At 52.6% G+C, this 13,274-nt stretch overlaps 3 protein-coding genes across 3 annotated transcripts; 2 read left to right on the forward strand and 1 right to left on the reverse strand.

Moving 5' to 3' along the window:
• Positions 1-464: 464 nt before the first annotated feature.
• Positions 465-3,581, forward strand: STEHIDRAFT_162501 (uncharacterized protein; the record flags this gene model as incomplete). The annotated part of the gene is made up of 5 exons (XM_007310139.1): positions 465-704; positions 769-844; positions 898-1,049; positions 1,127-1,747; positions 3,213-3,581. The coding sequence occupies 5 exons, from the start codon at positions 465-467 to the stop codon at positions 3,579-3,581; spliced, it is 1,458 nt and encodes a 485-aa protein (XP_007310201.1).
• Positions 3,582-4,424: 843 nt separating this feature from the next.
• Positions 4,425-10,974, reverse strand: STEHIDRAFT_115587 (phosphoribosylformylglycinamidin; the record flags this gene model as incomplete). The annotated part of the gene is made up of 8 exons (XM_007310140.1): positions 4,425-8,629; positions 8,665-8,718; positions 8,803-8,827; positions 9,038-9,128; positions 9,303-10,207; positions 10,267-10,418; positions 10,485-10,560; positions 10,612-10,974. 8 exons carry the CDS (start codon positions 10,972-10,974, stop codon positions 4,425-4,427), a joined length of 5,871 nt encoding a protein of 1,956 aa, XP_007310202.1.
• A 724-nt stretch (positions 10,975-11,698) lies between these two features.
• STEHIDRAFT_115588 (uncharacterized protein) lies at positions 11,699-13,006 on the forward strand (the record flags this gene model as incomplete). The annotated part of the gene is made up of 4 exons (XM_007310141.1): positions 11,699-11,941; positions 11,983-12,079; positions 12,138-12,337; positions 12,398-13,006. The coding sequence occupies 4 exons, from the start codon at positions 11,699-11,701 to the stop codon at positions 13,004-13,006; spliced, it is 1,149 nt and encodes a 382-aa protein (XP_007310203.1).
• Between the last annotated feature and the right edge of the window lie 268 nt (positions 13,007-13,274).

Below are 13,274 nucleotides of genomic sequence, written 5' to 3' on the forward strand. Positions count from 1 at the left end.
AAATCAAAACTCCGCATAAATCATGTCAGGAATTGATATATTCGGAGACGCTTTGGTTGCGCTTTGCCGGACTCTTGAAGTTTGAACCTTGCCGCTTTATTTCGATTGCCTTGCTCCCAGTTGTTTGCTCTCGACAAAAACGTCAGGGTGGATTCATGAAATCCCTGAAAGCATCACAATGTTCCAGCGAGTCCGAGTCGGACTCAAGTCGGACCATTGACAGCTATGGCGACTGCCAGTGTGTCCTGGCCGCCATTATGTAAGTAGCCGCGGCAACTCGAACACATTGTCGCCCATTATGGTCATCCCTTTGGGAGTTCCGTTATACGGACAGTCGAGAATGTTCGAAACATGGCACACACGTCATCCTGACACCGGGATATTTAAGCGTTGCTTTCTCCGGCGCCTGCTGTGTCTGCGCCTTCTTCCCAACTTATCCTTTCCACTCCCGTTCTTTCACTACTATGGCATCCAATACTCAGACTCCCGCTAATGTTATGCACGGGGCTGCCCGAAATGGCATCAAAGATACTCCCCGTGAAAACATCCAATGGCATCGTGATCTCACTGAAGATGATCTGCTGCGGCTGGCCGGCAAGGCTGGGAAGAAGGCTGGCGTCTGCATGATTTCCTTAGACAACGAATATAAAACACTCGCCGTTGCGCATCTCATCAGTAGGGAGAAAAGACGAGAGGAAAACGAGGTGAGCTGCTTTCCTGAAGCTTGCCTACTCTTGATGGCCCAGACCTACTGAGAAAACACGATAGATCCAAAGAATCGAGTATATATGTGGATTTGCCCCTGGAGAATTCTGCGTCCATTCCTCAAGCAACCTTATCTATTGTATGTGCAAATATGACATCGTGTTTTCTGGTCATTTCTAACCGTTCCTACAGTACGAATTGATTATCATCAACTTTTGGACCAGGGAGGTTGGATCATGCTCCCACCTCTTGGAATCATGGAATCGATTGAGCGGTATTACATCAACAAGTGCAAGAAAGCTCGTGAAGGTAGAGAGGAGCCTGATTTTACGAACCGCTATGCAGTAAGCTCTTCTTTGCGTGCAGCGTCAGAGCACCATCGGTGTCTCGGATTACTGACACTTTGCTTTGCTTTCAACAGGACACAAACTTGAAGAAGAACCACAAATATCGTATTGTTCCTCTTGGCGCTCTCAGCTTCAATGACACGGCCATTCGGCCATCTGGTAAAGCTCATCGTAACCTGCTGGAACTGCCCGAAGTCTCGTCCTGGGTTCATCCTCTCTACGCCCTCTGGCACGCTGGTGGCTGCATTGACAGACTCGAACTTTGGGCGCTCAAGCTCGTTATCTCCCGCCTGTCCATCCAGGATGTTCAGCTAATCCAAGTAGCCCTTCGGATATGGAGTGTCTGGCAGTCCATCACCCTCCCCGAACGTTTCAAGCCCGACTTCAAACCTGCCAAGGACGACAAGCGTGCGGATCCCGATAATATAGGTGCTCCATCTCATGCTGGCCAACAGGTGAGTGCTGATGACGGTGAGGATGCCGACAACAACGGCCACAACTCTGGGGAGGCCGGCGCCTGCGCCGACGGCAACAAGGCAGGTAATAATATTGGCAACAATAACGTCCATGATCATCCGCATACGACGCGCAGCAAGACTGGATCCATCAAACCCAAACCCAAACCGACTCCCTCCACCACTTCTAAGAACGCAAAAAAACGGGGGCAGGAACCTGGCCCTAGCACTGACTGTCCTGTGCGTGATCAACAAGAAGGCAAAGACGAGTCCAATCGTAGAGGGAGGTCAGGTCAGAGGGGTAGACCTGTTCGTCGAGCCAAGACCACTGAAGGGCAGCATTCTGCTGCAAAGAGTGCAAGGTCGGGGGCAAGGACTCGGAGCCACAAGTGATCTTTTCGTCCCGAGTATGTGATCTCTGTGGATTTTCTGTGCTATCTCTGTGCTATGTGCTATCGTGTTATCTGTGTAAAACAATCTTCTCAAGTATCTCTAATCAAGCTATGAACGTTTTCCTGCGAAAACGGTGTAGTCAATTCTGGACCAGTGTGCCGACTCAAATGGTGCGTGAGGATGAATGTGCAGTGTTAAAGCCTTGAGATGCAGACCTCCGGCAGCTTCGACATATCGCTGAATATTTGACCTGACCGAACAACCGGCTGTCGGAGCCTGTGTCAGGACACCGAGAGAAACAAGGCGATAGGACTGGTGTTTATCGTACTCGTGGTTCCTGTTCCTGTTCCGTTATTCCTGTTCCGTTAGGACAGGTCTTGAGACGAGCTTTGTCACAGAGTCACGTCACGCCTCTTCGGTGGCGGTGGCGTCTTTTTGCTGGGAGCCGTCGCTCGAGATTTTTGTTACGGTCACTCGTCCTCCATCACTCTCGATTCCCGGTGTTTCCCGGTCATTCCGTCTCGTTCCGGCCTCTCTGCCTGTGTTGTGCAGTGCTCAAATACTGAAGTACTGACAAGTCTGAACAAACAAATGTGGGCTGAATACGGCCTACATTCTTCCACCCGTGTGAGGGATTTAATCTCGAGCCACGGGCATGCCGTGCTCGTTCTTTCCTTGAACGCAGGTGAACGTGGTGTGAGCTTTAAACAAGTTTTGTGGCGTTTTCGCCACAGCAAGGGTTGCCTGTTTTTTTTTCAGGGATGCTTGGACAAGAAAGCCGGTAAAAAGACGCATTATAATCAGTTGGCCAGCGCTGTTCGATCCGAAGGAACAGGTCTGGCCCGGAGGGCGTGGAATTCCGTTAGGACAGGTCTTAGAACAAGAGTCATTCATTGCGGTAACACTAGTCACGCCCCGACCTGTGGCGGTGGCGTCAAAACTGTGGGGCCTGTATGTTTTTGTCACTGCGTTATCTCCTTGAACTCTTAGTACCCTACCGCGATGACTTTCCGATCATTTGTTGCCATTAAGTACTCGGCTTGGGCCTCACTTTCACATCTTGGATCCATCCTCTGTATGCTGTCTGGAACGCTGGCGCTCACCTTGACAACCTCAAACCCGGGGTGTACAAAACCCTTATCTGCCGCTTGTCTGACGAGGATATGCAACGGGTCCAGTACGCTCTCAGGATCTGTATATCTGGAAAGGGCTATCTCTTCCCAAGCGCTTCATCCCAGACCACGTCCACAAGCAAGGGAAATCTATTCATGGTACGAGAGAGACGCGAAACTCCGTTGCTGCTTCTTCTCAGACTGGTAGACGGACGGACACCGCCGACACTTGCGATGAAGGGCATCCTGAAGACACCAACTACAATAACACCGGATACAGTTCACATATTAAACGCACCCAGACATCGTCCACCAGAGGCAAATCGAAGGCTGCCCCCTCTACTACGGCTTCCAAGGACATGAAGAATACGACGAGCAAGCCTGCTCCTGATAGGTCTAGGCGCGGGCAACGAGCTGAACGAGGATCCAGTCGCAGAGGGAGGTCGGGCCAGAGATCTGACTTGGAGGCCGGTCCTAGCTCTACTCGTCGGGCGAGCGTAGCAGAAAGCGAACAGTCGGCTGCGAAGAGCACCGCATCAAAGCCGCGTGCAAAGAGCGGGACGGCTTGAATTTATGTCTCCACATGTTTCGTCCTATCTCTGTAAATTAGTCCGATAAGGTCTATCGAATCGAACATTGACTGTGGGTTGTGCATGACCTCGTCCTGAACGATAACGAGACAGTCCTGTGAGATTACAATAGACACGGATTATTGAACAAAAGTATATGGTCTACGATTAGGTGGATAAAATCAACAAGTGAATTATTCTCGCACAAGTGAGGGTTAGAAATGTACTGTCATAGAAGACACCTTGCAGTGGGCTACAAGTTTAAACAAGACACAAGAAAGCAGGTGAAAGCCAAAACAGTCTCGATTCTGACGATGGCCACAAGCGCGCGGCTGCTGATCAAGGGAAATAACGAGCGAAAAGCCGGGAGTAAGGACTAAGAGTTGGATCTCAACGTGCTTTTTGTCCTAGCGCATGGTCACTGTAGACGTTTGGAACTATGTTTGTGAACTTATGTAAAGTAGTCTTGTCAAGTATCTTCAACCAGACGACGGAGGTTTTTATGGATATACACGGTCGAAATATCTTTGTTTCTACATCGCCATATTGTCTTCATACAAACTCTATTTCAAAGAGAACACTTCTTTAGACCTCCCCGCCAGTTAAGTCAATAGTGCGAAGTCGAAGTGCATCGACGATCTCGTCCTTTCCTATATCACGGACACCCACTTCGATTCGCGCTACCCTGTCCCGGAAAGCGCACTTTCGCCGATCGCACCGTCCGCAAGTGTCGATACGAGAATAAACGTGCTGTAGAGTTACCGTACCGAAAGAGAACAGACGGTCAATCAGCCTGTAAGACGTACATATCTGTGCCAAAAACGGCGCACCTTAAGTTTACTTCTAATTACACCACCTCCTCGCATTCTGGAACAACCTAAACCAAGGCCCCGTCCCTTCCCATTGCTCCTCCATTCCCTTCGGCGCCCACGAATTGCTCGCCAACGCAACCACCCTCTCCGGATGCGGCATCAACGCCAACACCCTCCCATCCCTCGTCTGCACACCCGCCACCGCACCCATCGAACCATTCGGGTTGAGCGGATACGTCTGCGTGACGTTCCCTTCTCCGTCGACGTATTGCAGAGCAAGCAAGCCTTGGGATTCGGCGCGTCTGAGGCTGGGTTCACCGCCAGAATATACTGCACGGCCTTCACCGTGTGCGACAGCGACGGGAATTCGGGAGCCGATCATGTCGTGCAGGAAAGGCGAGGAGCGGGTAACGGCGTTGTCCGTGATCTGAACCATAGTCACCCTTGCCTCGAACCTCCCACTCCTGTTCTCTTTGTACTCTGGCCAGCCAGCTCCCTGAGCCTCAGGCTCGGAGTCCTCGCCAGCACCGTTCCCGATCAACTCCGTCAAGCCGCTGAAGAACTGGCATCCGTTACACACGCCCAAAGCGAACGTATCTTTCCTCTCGAAGAAATCCTTGAACTCTTTCCGTGCGCCTTCGTGCAGCAGGACAGAGTTGGCCCAGCCTTTGCCGGCGCCGAGGACGTCACCGTAAGAAAACCCGCCGCAAGCCGCGAGACCAGCGAATCCTTGCAGACTGAGAGGTTCGCGGGAAGAAGTGGCAGAGGGGAACATGTCAGACATGTGAACATCGATAGCGTCGAACCCCGCTGCGTGGAACGCCCAGGCCATCTCCTGGTGTCCGTTGACACCCTGTTCCCTCAATATCGCGACCTTCGGACGACGCGTCAATGGCTTCGAGAGCAGAGGATCGTACTGGAACGTAAGGTCGTATGAGACTTTTGGAAGTGTGGGCGATGAAGAGGAGATCAAGTTGAATTCTTCCGTGGCACAGGCGGGATCGTCTCGGAGGGATTGCATCTTGTATGATGTGGATGCCCAGGTTTCTTGAAGCGCAGAACGGGTAAAGGAGAAGATAGTGGTGCCTCCGTGGATGATGTCGATGGACTGGTCGGAGGAGGGGTTGACGCTTCCGACGACATGAACGGAGGTAGATGGGAATCCTTCACGAGAGAACGCAGCGAGGAGATACTGCACGTTCGACTTCGCGACCTGCACCACCGCGCCCAACTCCTCGGTGAACAATGCTGCGACAGGGTCTTTACCTGACACTCCCAACGCGTCCAGGTTGATCCTCAGCCCGACCCTCCCCGCAAACGCCATCTCGGCGAGCGTGGTGAACAACCCTCCGTCCGAGCGATCGTGGTATGCCAGTACTGAATCTGGATTCGTCTCCCTCACCCTCTGCGTCCCCTCGAAGAACGCCCTCACTACCTTCGCATCCTCCACATCGGGCGCCTCCTCCCCAATCTCCCTGAACACCTGCGCCAGCGCCGATCCTCCCAACCTCGTCTTCCCACCCGCCAAATCAAAGAATACTAACACCGTCTCCTCCCCAACTTCTTCATCCGTCCTCAACTCCGGCGTCCAGGTCTTCCTCACATCTGCAACCCTCCCAAATGCAGTGACAATAAGCGACAATGGAGCCGTCACGTTCCTGTCGCTCCCATCCTTCTCGTTCATCCACCGCATACTCATCGACATCGAGTCTTTTCCTACCGGGATCCCGACACCCAAGGCAGGACACAACTCCTCTCCCACAGCCCTCACAGCTTCATACAACCCAACTCCCTCCCCTTGCACCCCCGCCGCACACATCCAATTCGCACTCAACTTGACCCTCTCCAGCTCTCCACTCCCGATATAGGCCGCCGCAAGATTGGTTAAACTCTCGCAGACGGCGATGCGCGCGCTCGCGGCTGGGGAGAGGAGTGCGAGGGGTGTACGTTCGCCCATGGACATTGCTTCGCCGAAAGGGAGGGTGAAGGAGTAGGAGGATCGCGTTACGGCTACGTCGGAGACGGGGGTCTGGTAGGCTCCGACCATTTGGTCCCTGGTGACGAGGCCGGTGATGGAGCGGTCGCCGATTGTGATGAGGAAGGATTTGGACGCGACGGAGGGAAGGCTGAAGACGCGACGGGTTGCTTCTTCGAGGATTGCGGTGAGCCCGCCAGTCAAGGAGGAAGGAATGTATTTGGAAAGGGAGGTATCGAAGGGGACGGTTTTGAGTTTGCGAGTAACGTCGTTACGAACCATACGAGGCGGTTTACCGAAGAGAGTCGACATCTTCAGGTTAATGACATCTTGTCCGAGTAGCCTATCCGTGACGACCAGCTCCTCTACCTCTGTCGCCTCACCCACGACTCCGAACAACGCCCTCTCCCGCTCCGCTATCGCCCTGAACACATCTTCGCCTCCTTCACCCGGCCCCACTGCGAGGACATACCTCTCCTGACTCTCATTGCACCAAATCTCCATTGGACTCAGCCCTCCATCCGCCACCGGAACATCCCTGATCTCGAACCTCGCTCCCAACCCCGAATCATGCACCAATTCCGGCAGAGCGTTGCTCAGACCCCCAGCTCCGACGTCGTGGATAGACTGGATAGGGTTCAAAGGCCCGAGATCGACGCAAGCATCGATGACCATCTGGGCCCGTCTCTGCATCTCCGCGTTATCCCTCTGCACGCTCGCAAAATCCAACTCTGCAGACCCCGCACCTCCGAGCGCACGAGATGACGCAGCACCGCCTCCGAGACCGATGAGCATCCCAGGACCACCGAGGACGATGATCTTGGCTCCGGGTGTGATCTTTTCTTTGTGCGCAAACTGAGGACGAACATTACCCAACCCACCTGCGATCATGATCGGCTTATGATACCCTCTAACCTCACCTCCTTCTCCTCCCTCGGCCTTGCCCACCCTCTCACAAAAAGTCCTAAAATAGCCCCCAAGCGCCGGCCTCCCAAACTCATTATTAAACGCGCTTCCTCCCAACGGGGCATCCTTCATGATATCCAACGCACTCGCAATATGTCCCGGCTTCCCAAAATCCTCCTCCCAAGGCTGCTCGTATCCAGGTATCATCAGGTTCGACACTGAAAAGCCCGCGAGACCGGCTTTGGGATGCGAGCCCCGGCCAACAGCACCTTCGTCGCGAATTTCGCCGCCAGAGCCAGTCGCGGCACCGGGGTAGGGAGAGACGGCAGTAGGGTGGTTATGGGTTTCTACCTTGATGAGAATGGGCATTTCTTCGTCTACCGTCCCGTAGAGCTTCAGGCCTCCCTCGGCGATGGTGGTAGTAAGACGGGGAGCGACGTGTCCCTCGAAAACGGCGGCGTTGTCGGAGTAGGCGGATATGGTGCCCTTGGGGTTGAGTTTTTCTGTGTTACGGATCATGGAGAAAAGGGAAGAAGGTTGAGATTTAGAGTCGAGGGTCCAGGACGCATTGAAGATTTTGTGACGACAATGTTCGGAGTTGACTTGCGCGAACATGAAGAGCTCGGCGTCGGTCGGATCGCGGGACATTCCTCCGTATGCCGCGACGAGGTAGTCGATTTCATCAGGTGCGAGGGCGAGTCCTAACTCTTGATTCGCTTGCGAGAGGCGGTCTTTCGGGGAGGAGTCCAGGGAGACATGGACGAGGGGAGCGGGAGAGCGATGACGGAAAATGTCGGCTTCAGCGGGGAGTGAAAGTTGGGCGATTTGGGTCATACGGTCATGTATACATGGACCGAAGGAGGTGAGGTCAGAGGATGAGAGAGGCTTGGAGTCTTTGAGGGTCACGACGTAGGCTATGCCGCGCTCCAACCTCTCGATGTGCGTCTTCAGGTTGCAAAGTGCAGCGATGTCAGTCGCCTTGCTAGACCACGGCGAGATTGAGCCTGGACGAGGAACGACATAGATGACATTTCCGGAAGGATTCTGCAAAGACTCGACGGTTCCAGGAAGCTGGAGGTTGTCGCCGTATGCAAGGAGACGGTCAAGGACAGGACGGATAGGAGAGGTAGGGTTGGAGAGACCGGATTCGGCTTGGACGGAGGTGGGGCTAACAAGGTGTATCCAGACTACGTCTACTGACTGAACAGATGGATTGGCACGTTGAAGATTGGAGAGAAGAATGTCGCGCCTTGTGGCGGACAGGACAGATGATCCCGGAAGGACGAGCATCGTTGCCTGTAGGTTGATTGATGTGGCAACCACAGTTTTCAGGATGAGTATGCGGCTAAGCGTATCTGAAGTGCTGATTCAGATATCAGGCGTCACGTACCTTGGTTCGCGAGATATACACAGATATAAGTTCGATGGGTTAGAACAAGTTGTTCTATGGTAGGAAAAGTGCCACACGAATTGGACGTCCGAGATCAGATTAGCATCCAAGTCAAAAACCACCTGACGGTGAACGCACCTACAGCGCAGATATAATCCGCTATCTACAATTTGTACAATGTTTCAAGCTCTGAGCATAGAGATCCTAAACAATCGAGCACCCACTGTCAGTGCATAATAGACGAAACACGATATAGCAAGTCTGGCAAGGCGCACCGGTGCTAGAAGCCCACAAGTCTGCTAGAGAGATGGATAAGTCGTTCCATACCAGTATGAAAGACAAAGTGAGGAAGAGTAAGAGAAGGGGTACAGACCAAGAGCGTTATGGGTCGAGTCAAGTCCCGAGAGTAGAAAATCTTTGTGCAGATCTTCGACGAGACCCTAACCTTGAAACGAGGTTTGCTTCTGTGTGACGTTTGTGGCGGCCTCAAACATTTTAAACAACTTAAACATTGATTACTGCAGAGCAAGAGAACGAGACAGGAGTACATAAGAGCGCAACATTGTATCATGCATCCGAGCTGAGTGAGTAATTAGAAGAAAAGAACAAACGCCAGGATACACATCAAACTTCAGTACTCGTCCCTCGAGACGCCCAACGCGCTGAAGCGGTGTTCACCCAACCGTTTAGCGAAGTCGGGTTGCCAGTCCTCCCAATCTCCATCAGGGACTTCCGCAGGCTCCTCGTCATAATCCGTAGGTGCTGAAGTCGGTTTTACAGACGGAGAAAGTAAGTCGATGAAGGAGTCATCTAGACCGCCAACGTCGACAGATCGCGAATCAACGGCCCATTTGTCGATGTCTTGAGGCTCGTAGGGAGCGAGAGCGGCCGGGCGATCATCTTCGTCTTCCGATTCCTCGTCGGACTGGTCTTCTTCAGAGACGAGCTCAGCCTCAGCAGACTGGGATCTACTTGAACTAAAGCAGAGAGACGGCTGGTTGTTGGTATACGACACCTCCGAGGGGATCCCGGCAGGTCGACGATAGCCTGATGGAGCACCGGTCGAATAGCCTGCGCCGGGGCTGCCTCCCGCACTCGGCGAAGTCGAGCTGCCGTCGGTTGACGGAGACGGCCCAGGCGACCCAGGGTGATCGTTGCTGTCGCCCTCAGCGTCCGGTTGGGGAGGGGGGGACCTTGCGCGGGCCTTGGCGAGATTATCTTTCTTGATAATAGTGTTCCAACGCTGGACGATATTGCTCGCCATCTGCATCATGCCCCAATGTCGATCCGAAACGAAATCTTCTTCGTTCATATTGCCGAAATCTTTGACAGCTTTCCATATGACGGCGTAAGGATGGGCTAGAGAGTGAATCTCCGGATAGTCGTCAAAGTTCGGCGGGCGGAAAAAGTCGCAGACGTTGGGCACGAGTTCCTTATACTCTTTGCCAGGTTCGAATCGGCGTCGAATCAGGGGTACTGTCTTGCTACGTTTGCCGACAGGGATAAACTTGTAGCGATGTAAAGCGAGGTTCAGATCCCCTTTCTGAGATGCCAGCATGAGAAATTGGTGAGTATCACTATTCTGGAATGTATAAGGCCCACCCATACCGAGTTCAACCACGGCACGGCCTTTCCCGCTTCCTTAGGGTTGCCTACATGCTCATCAAGTCGCAAAAATATCTTCCTCATTATATCATTATGAGGAAGAATGCACAGATCGTGACCGTCGAAAGACGCGTGCCAGTCGGCGCGGACTGGAAAGTAAAAAGGAAGATCGTCAGGTCTCGAAGACAACTGTCGACAGGACGAGAATTACTGACGAGGAATAATGTTCTGAGGGCAGTCCAGGTTCAAGTCTCCTATGTTAAGCCCCCATGCTCTCTCGATATTGCGATTCTATTTTAATAGCTCAGCGAATGCACGAATTGATGAACGGGTCGAACGCACCTCTTCCGGACCTGTCGACTGAGAAATCAGATGGGCACCTTGGACGCCGCACCACTGAGTCATCCCATCCTCGTCTTTCCAAGGGGCCAGGGTCAACGCGCACCAGCGATGAACGTCGGAAGTTTTGACGTTGACTTTCGAGGATTTGTCGACAAGGGGAATCATTTTGTTCATGACGTCGGCGTAGGAAGATGTGGATTTGTGTGATTTACGATTCAGTGAAGGGTTGTAGCTGGCGTTGTCCCAGATATCAACCTTCTTGGTGTTGAATGTATTGCCGTCGTCGACCTCTACAGGGTACTTGACGTTGAGTGACGCGAGGCGGGAGTGACGCGAAGAAGCAATAGATCGAGAATCAGCCATGGTGGTACGAAGTAAGGAGAGGATAGGATCACAGGATCAAGGAAGAGCTTATTTGTATCTTACCGTGGTTATTGTTCTCAATGCGAGTCAGAGACGGACAATGGCGACAGCCACGCACAAGACACGCAGCATAATCGATGTTGAACATTCGGCTCCGGGCTGCTTCGATACGGCCTTCGGGGTTTGAAACCCACGTGGGAAGAACCCGAATCTTGCCGTTCTTTCCCAAGCTATACCCGATTGGGGGCGTTCTTTAGGACCACCCAAATACGCGTTAGAATGCCGTCAGCGATCGCAGCCTCCAGAGCTGCCCCTTGAAGCACAAAATACCATTACCAAAATTTAAAGGCAGGTTCACCAAACTCATCTTGGTTTCTCTCAAAATTGCCGGAAGTTTAGCCAGAGTTTAGCCCTTTCGTGGGGACGCCGTGGCGGAGGATTGATGCCTCATAGAAAGGCGTTCCTGTGGAAAATGAGAAGGAAGACGTCCTTTTCTCACGCTACTATGACTCGTATGTGGACGCTGCATTATCGATGGGCTGATAAGCGTCCTTTGACACGGTACTTTGTTATAGCGACACGTTTTCAAATTGTTCGCGTCCGGCGTTGATTTGAAAGGGATAACGATGACTATATATTGGAGAACGTTCGTGTCAGTTTCGTTCGACTTCTTTTCCTTTCCATCCCCCACCAACACCTCTGTGCTCCTTATCTCTGATTAGGCATGGCGACCTACAATGTTCCACCGCCTCCCATCTATCGAGGCGTGACCAAAAAAGAAGTACTCCCTTATGAAACCCCTCACGAAAGCATTCAACCGCAGACACACATGAATTCGGCTGCGATATCCCGCCTCGAACAGCGAGCTGGGCTTGACGCCAACATATGCCTTATTACTCTGGAGTCACATGGCGCCTCTATCGATCGCGCACACATTGTCGACAGAGCCAACCTTCCAAAGGCGGAGGTCAGTGTTTATCTGCATCCCAGTTTGATCGTCACTCATAGGCCGCATTTGAAACGCCCAAGGTTTTACACCTCGAATATATCTTTGGACTCCCGCCTGACGAATTCCACTCAGACTCCTCGTTCAACGTCGTCTATTGTGAGTGCATCTGTTATGGCGCCGTCACTCGCGCACACTATTATTCATTATGTGGCAGTAAGACGAGATATACATGTCATGTTGGACCAGTTTGGTTGCGCGATATTACCAAGTCTGAAGATTATGGAAGCGATTCATGAATACTTCAAGGGCATCATCGACGAAAGGAAGCAGGTAGAGACCTCCGAAAAGGCGAAGAAATCCAAAAAGAAGGGCACCAAAGAAGCTGAACCCACGCCATTCAAGAACTGGAAAGAGGTACGTCGGATCGGTTATGTGAGCTGAGATCATCCGCACGACAACACCCCCTTTGCGCAGCACGACTTTGTTAAGAACGTGGAGAGGTTTCAGTATTACTTCATCCCTCTCCTCTGCACTCAGAACTTCGGCGTAGTCATCGATCGCGCAAACGAGGCCTACTTCGATGGGAAGAATTTCCCCGTGCTCTCTTCGTGGATTAATCCGTTGACCGCGATTTGGAACGCCGGACCCAAAATCGATGCGCTCGACAAGAGCTCTCGGTTTTCTCTGCTCTTGCTGGGCTGGCCGACGGTGCAACTTGTGACGAAGGCGTACGAGATATGGAGGCTCTGGAAATCTGTGTCCCTTCCACAGGAGTACGTTCCCCAACCGCCGAAGTCTATATTGGCCTCGTCTCCGACGCGTGAGTCCGGGCCATCGAAATCCCAGGCGAAGCCCCAAACAAGGTCACAGATATCGATCCCTTCGAAGACCGCAGACGACGCGCAGGCTGGTCCGTCCAGGGGTGTTGGTAGGCCGAGACCCGTCACTCGTTCCTCTCGATCTGTCAACAGTGCGATGGCTAGCCTTAATCTCAAGGACGGTGGAGACGCGGCAAGTCAGAAGAGCAGGGGCAGCGGTACGAGCAAGAAGGGAAAGGGGAAAGCCCGTGCTGACGATGAATAAGAGGAGGCGACCCGAGACCACGATTTGTTTGATGTATTGTATGATAGTGGAAGTGCCAGAGACTACCGTTACGCCTCTTTCGTGTTTGCTTAGCGTGTAAATATTACTCCCATACTGTGTTGTTATATGGATCCGAGTGTTGTTTCTGTGTCTCATCTTCGGTAGCGTCTTGATCACAGCAATTGCTTGTGTGTGAAGGGTCGTCGAACTGCGAAGATCGTGGTCGCCCCATCAGGTCGAGGTCACGACCTCCAAAAGATCAATTACT

This window comes from Stereum hirsutum (genome assembly GCF_000264905.1).
Source record: "Stereum hirsutum FP-91666 SS1 unplaced genomic scaffold STEHIscaffold_19, whole genome shotgun sequence".
Taxonomy (NCBI): domain Eukaryota; kingdom Fungi; phylum Basidiomycota; class Agaricomycetes; order Russulales; family Stereaceae; genus Stereum; species Stereum hirsutum.